General features: G+C 54.4%; 1 protein-coding gene across 2 annotated transcripts; it reads right to left on the bottom strand.

Annotated features, from left to right (window-relative positions):
- Positions 1–2215: 2215 nt before the first annotated feature.
- LOC123073774 (protein DETOXIFICATION 32) lies at positions 2216–4519 on the bottom strand. Of its 2 annotated transcripts, none has more exons than XM_044496810.1 (7): positions 4208–4519; positions 3583–4127; positions 3410–3496; positions 3025–3320; positions 2827–2945; positions 2665–2751; positions 2216–2547 (listed from the first exon to the last, which is right to left on the bottom strand). In XM_044496810.1, exons 1-7 carry the CDS (start codon positions 4403–4405, stop codon positions 2374–2376), a joined length of 1506 nt encoding a protein of 501 aa, XP_044352745.1. In that variant the 5' UTR covers positions 4406–4519; the 3' UTR covers positions 2216–2373. The 2 variants fall into 2 exon arrangements, with proteins under 2 accessions (XP_044352745.1, XP_044352746.1); XM_044496811.1 differs by having other exon boundaries at positions 3583–4132; positions 4208–4418.
- Positions 4520–6186: the final 1667 nt, after the last annotated feature.

The raw sequence follows: 6186 nt of genomic DNA, 5'->3' as shown, positions 1-6186 counted from the left end.
TCCGAGTCATTAGTACTTAGTTATTGTTAAACATGTTCTTAGCAAAAATAAACTTTCTTATTCTAATGAATCGAGTTACATTTTATATTCTATAAAAGTGAACTACATTCTAAATTCTTTGGACTAATAGACCTAGGATGAGAGATTAGTTTCTGACGGGAGGGCCACCATTATATGAACAAAATTGGGATCCTCGTAATTTTCATTTTCAAGAGTTATTCAGAGCTGGCCTATTTATATTAAATATTTTTACATCCTTATTACTCATTTTGTTTTACATGTGTGTTGTTTTTCATTGATACACACATATAGACTTATATTTTTCAATATCAACTAGAGAATTAACCATGATATATTGCTCAATACTAGATTTGTTTTCCATAGAACTCTAATGTCAAATACAATTGTGCAGTATGCAAATTATGTTGGCCTTAAAAGGCAGTCTTACGAGAACTTGTGAAAATATTTAGGTTAGTTAGATCGCTCTCCAAATCTAATAAACCCAAATGAAGAGAAATAAAATTACATTTCTCCATAGATTAATTTGTGACTCTTCTAATGTGGTGTATTTGGCCATTTTAGTATATTTAAATGTCTTGGTAGAGGCATGTAGAGCTCTAGAGCCTAAGAAATATCTAGATAAATATTTGTATATAGCTTCAAGTCGGTTTATTTGCGAAATATATAGTCCCCCACCCCCCTCACCCAAACAACTTTTGCACTGCCAATCTGGAGCATCCATCTATCCAACATGTTATCTTTTTAGAACGACATAAAAATACAAATGGACGGAAAGTATTAATTAGGGGTACCATTTGCAAAGCTTTCCCCAAACACACGAAGAGCCACTCGCGCCAAGGCTACAACACAACATCGGTGCCACCGACAAATTCGAAGGGCATAATATGGAGCCAAGCACACACCCGGATAGCTTCGCATACACGCACACTAACCGTCGTGTGAAGATTGAAGAGACATGAGAGCACCCGAAGGGCACAACATAGCCAAGGCTGCACCATCCACCGGCACCACTAAAGGGAAATACTAGCTGAGGAGACACCGGGAGACCATGCCAGGCGCATCCAGAAATCCAAAGCCTGGGCATTACCAGTGATGACAACATGCCAAAGGGAAAGAAGGGGCCACCCCCTAGCCACGACACTCCTGGATGGGAGAATGTCGCATCCATGGACGCCATCTGCAGAGCCATGGAGCTTGCCAACCCGACGGAACAACGCCCTTCACGACAGGCAGCAAGACAAGGGAGCCCCGCCCCATCTGTCCATTGCTGCTCCTGACGTAGAGAGCAAACCACCATTCTTATGAGTTGCATGCCCGAAAATGGACATCATTCTTTTGTTTCATGGTAATGCACGACATTCAACTGTATGTCGCACCATAACAATGACTCGGTAGACATCGGATCTGCTTTCTTGGGTCGCCCCCCCCCCCTCCTGATGGCGGTGGCGGATCAACATGGGGGGAGGGGCGTAGACGAGGCGGTTGCCGAGGAACTCCTGATTAACGGTTTGTGGGGGAAGTATGGTGTGAACGAGGGAGGGCACCATGGCGAAGGTGAGGTGGGTGTCATCCAGTTTTAAAGGAGAGGGCTCCAGCGAGAAATGTCCTGCTACGGCAGAGAACTGTGCATGAAGGGGAGGATCCGACAACAAAAAGGAGGGTGCGTCGTGAGGTGTGGTTTTTGTGTTGGGACCGCGCGTTGAAGGTAGCATGGTGGATTGTTTGGACAACCATATTTCTTCCCCACATATGGGTTGGAGTTGGGACAGTCCGGACAGTCCGGGATTTTGGGTAGCCCGTTGGGCGCCTTTTGATGTGTGAACATGTCCGAACGTTCTTGACCTTGGAGACGACTTTGATATTTATTTGATTCATCTATATCCATTGTAGCCCGTAGCAACGCATGGGTATTATACTAGTAGTTGGTAGTGTGGCACTGCTGGAAGAAATTGAGTAGTACTCTCATACTTTAAGAGAAAACCCATGGAGGGCTTTGGGGCCGTGTTGCATGCATGTGGATGGAGCTGCGAACCGTGATGCATGGGGGCCATGAGCGTCGCTGGAGGATCTACATCCGTCCCTTACTACTAGACAGCAACATGTTCTGCAGCTGGCCTTTGTCACGGCAGTGTGCCCATAAAGGCCCGTACAACGCAACAAACTCCATAAATTCAATGCCGCAGCTCCCACCAAATTTTACCAGCCGATCAAACTTGATGCCTTCCTCTGTACTACGTTGGCTCCTCATTGAAACAATAGTACCGTGACAGTGATGAAACGAGGCCACCTACTCTTTCTTGCTACTCCGTATTTGACAAATTTGATCAATGATCAGTGAAAGTAGATGAACTTCTATACTAGTGCCTGTTCATTACACTCTAACTCTCTATTTCTCTCGCGTGTTTGCATATAAGTTTCATCGTTAGCAGTGTCCATTTGCTCGTCTTCTCTACATGCCGCTGTGGCCAATGGCTGGTCCTCATTCTTCCCTCCGACCTCCTTGATCCTCGCCGCTGCCAACAAGGCCTGTAATAGCACACGGTTCGTCTTGTCTCGTTAACTGATAGAAGTTGCAGCTGTGTTTTGCACACACACAAAAACATTATTTCTTTGAAAAAATTAATTTAACATGCATTGTTGTACCTGTTTCTCCCACTCTGTTCTCATGATAATGACAAGAACTATAGCCATCTGTAGCAACGTGCCTGTTAGCATGCCCGTCCATACCCCCTGCATCCATCATCAATTGAACAACGGGTAATTTCTTTCTTCGATTCGTCAAAGAAAACTCATCAACAAGCTTACCAATGCACCAAGTTTGAACTTGAATCCAAGCAGGACACCAACCGGAATGCCCACCAAGTAGTAGCAACCGATGTTTACGAATGCCACCTGCAATTGCCACCCTGCTCCAACAGCCACACCTGCAAATTCACAAACAAAGGATCAATAACCATGTTAAATTGTTGATTAAAGCCATAGACCTTCTGGGTGTTCTGCTACCTGAGAGCACTGGCCCGATGCTGCTGAAGAAGACGGTGACGGCGAGCAGATACCCCAACCTCGCCGCTCCGTCGACCACCTCCTCGTCGTCGCTGAAGAGCCTCGGCAAGCCTCTCCTCCAGATGAAGAAGACGGCCATGAAGGTGGCCCCGATGAGCGCGGATGTCATGGCCGCCATGGCCACCGCGAACTTGGCCTCCTTGGGTCTGCTCGCTCCCAGCTCGTTGGACACCCTGACGCTGACTGCTTCGCTGAAGCCCAGCGCCACCATCATGGTCCAGAACTCGTAGTTGATGCTGTCAAATTAGTTCTCCATGTTAACATGGTATTTCTTAGAGAAAATTGAGAGAAGTACCATTAAAAGAAGACAAGAAGAAACACTCACCAAACTGACATGATATCAAGCTGGAGCTGGCCATTCTTGAGGAGACCCACCAGAATGAGCAATGCCGCGTAGTACCAAAACTCCAAGCTTTCCCAAATCAATTTACAAAATGAATGAAAACTCATGTGAAAGTATGGATCTGCTCAACCTCAACTGGAAATTTTTACACCAACCAGATCATGGCGGCGGACACGAGGGAGATCTTGACGAAGGCGGCGAGGTTCCTGAACGCGAGAACGGAGAACCCCTTCCACGCCTCAGGGAACCGACCGCTGACCAGGTAGGCGAACTGCGCGGCGTCGATGAGCCAGTAGGAGACGTTGCCCGCGACCGCCGCCCCGCGGAGGCCGTACCCGAGCCGGTTGACGGCGACGTAGGTGAGCGCGACGTGGATGGCGAGCGCGGCGCCGGTGATGGCGGTCAGGGCCCACACCCTGCTCTGCGTCTGGAAGAACTTCTGCAGCGGGAAGTTGGCGGCGTGCGCGAGCAGCCGCGGGATCGCCCACCGCGCGTACGGCCCCGCGGCGACCGCGACGGCGGCCGGCTGCCGGAGGAGGGAGCCCAGGATCGGCGTGGCGAAGGCGTACGCCGGCGTGAGCGCCACTGCGGCCGCGCCGCAGACGATCCACGACTGCTGCACGTAGACGCCCAGCAGGTCCAGCTGCCCGGCGCCCACCGCCTGCCCGCACAGCGTGTCCAGCGCGCAGCCCATGCCGAACTGCGCTGCCGTGCCGCATCGCACGCACCATTGTTAGTAAGATTTCTAGCACGCACGGAGGCCTGCTGCGGTGTACCTACCAGGACTCCGTAGGCGAAGCCCTCAAGGATGCTCTCGACGACGGTGACCGCGGCGAGCTCGACGACGCCGATGTGCCCGACGAAGCTGGCGGTGACGAAGCCGATGGAGAACTGGAACACCTCGGTGAGGACCGCCGGGAAGGCGAGACGCCATAGCAGCTTCGACTCCTCCCAGCTCTTCGTCGCCAGCGTCCTCATAACTAGTACCAACCACTGTCTCTCGGAGAGGGGAACAGAGGGTGACGTGTTAATATCACAAGCTACTAAGGCCAACTCGGACGGTAGACCCCAAACGGACCTCCGTTTCGATCAGATTTTGTCCGTTTGGATCAAGAAAACGGACAACGGACGCGGGTGGACAGGTGGACACGGCCTCTGCACCCAATGGTGCTGCCCCGTTTGGTGAGCTGTCTGGCCCGGTCATTTCCTCGAACACCTAGCAGGCGTGGACACCGTTGCCGGTGTCAACGACGAGCATGCTCTCTGAGAGCGAGGGAGAGCGAGCTGTCGTGGCCAGGCGTGAGGGATTGCAGGGCAACCGGCGACGTGATTAATGGCACGCGATAGAGGGACGGACGGGTGGCGCCGGCTAGCTATTCCTCGACAATCGCACTCATGTTTAATGTAGGCAGGCGGACTGACGGATCGTTGTTTGAACGTGGGGCTGCCACATGCACTCGGAAGCGGCGAGGGCGACGCTCTCAGCCGGCGGGGCGTTTTGATGTCGAAGTGCAGTGAGAGATCGCGTCGCTCTGAGCCGGCATGAATGCGGCACTTGTGCTCTGAAGAGGCGCTGACCGGCTTCAGGCGGGAAAGCGTGCGTGCGCGGAAGGGTTTTTTGGTCGGCCAACATAGTTAGGAGTGGACGTGGCAGCGGTATGGACACCCGCAAAGCCCCCCGGTTTGTCTTTGGTACCGCTCTACGGACCGATAAAGGCATATGCGTTGGATGGCAAAATACGTCCAGACCGCGTGGTCCGGACGGTTGCAGGTTGTTTGAGGGTGTGCGTAAGCTAGTCTGTAAGAGTAACTCCAACGGGGCGACTCATTTCGTCCGCCGCCGTCCGTTTGGGTCGGCGCGGACACAAAATGCGGCCCAACGCGCCGACCCAAATGGACGCGCATCCGCTTGGCGTCCGCATGGCGATCCATTGCCGGCCCAATTTTGAGCCGGATTTGCGTCGGCGCGGACACGAGACGGACGCGCGCGCGCGCCTACTCCTCTCCCCGGACCCGCCGGTCGGTGGCAGACACCACCATTTCCCCCAGAAACCCTCCCGCCCGCGCGCTCCCGCCCCCACACCCGCCATGGACGACGCCATCGACCTCGACGCCGCCGCCGGCCTCGCCTCGTCCGTTGCCGCCGCCCCCTCCGGAAAAGGCAAGCCTCGTTCCCCGCGCAAGACCGCCGTCGCGACCAAGCCAAAGAAGCCGCTGACGCCCGAACAGCGGGCAAGGGAGTCGGCCAAGAGGAAAGGCCAGAGGCATGCCGCGGACGCGAGGGATGAGGCCGCCGTGCAGGCCACCGTCGTCGCCGCCGCGCAGCAGGAGGTCACCAACGCCCGCGTCGCGGCGGCAACGAGGGAGGCGCTCTACATGCTAGGGTTAAACCCTGGCCAGCACGGCCTCGTCCAAGCCACCGTCGCCGTGGCCAGCACCGGCTCATCGGCTTTTCCTCGGATGGTGCTGCCCGGCTCGCCCCGCGCGTCGGCTTGCAACCCGGTGCCCGGCTTCCACGTCGACCCGCAGGCCTCCCACCTCTCCGGGGGAGTGCTCGCCGACGTGAGCGTGGTCGCGCCTTCCACGCCTGCGCCCGCGCCCATCGACCTCAACGCCACCCCGGTGGCAGGTGGCTCGTCATCCGGCGGCGCGAGGAAACGCGCGCGGCAGACGCCCGCTGGCGTGCTCCCGGACGCCCGCAACCTGTTCGAGGGAATGCCGTCCACCGTTGACGAGGACTACATGCAGAACCGCATCTT

The sequence above is a fragment of the Triticum aestivum genome, chromosome 3D (genome assembly GCF_018294505.1).
Source record: "Triticum aestivum cultivar Chinese Spring chromosome 3D, IWGSC CS RefSeq v2.1, whole genome shotgun sequence".
Lineage (NCBI taxonomy): Eukaryota > Viridiplantae > Streptophyta > Magnoliopsida > Poales > Poaceae > Triticum > Triticum aestivum.
The sequence above is the reverse complement of the archived record's forward strand: the minus strand, read 5'-3'. Positions and strand labels throughout refer to the sequence as shown.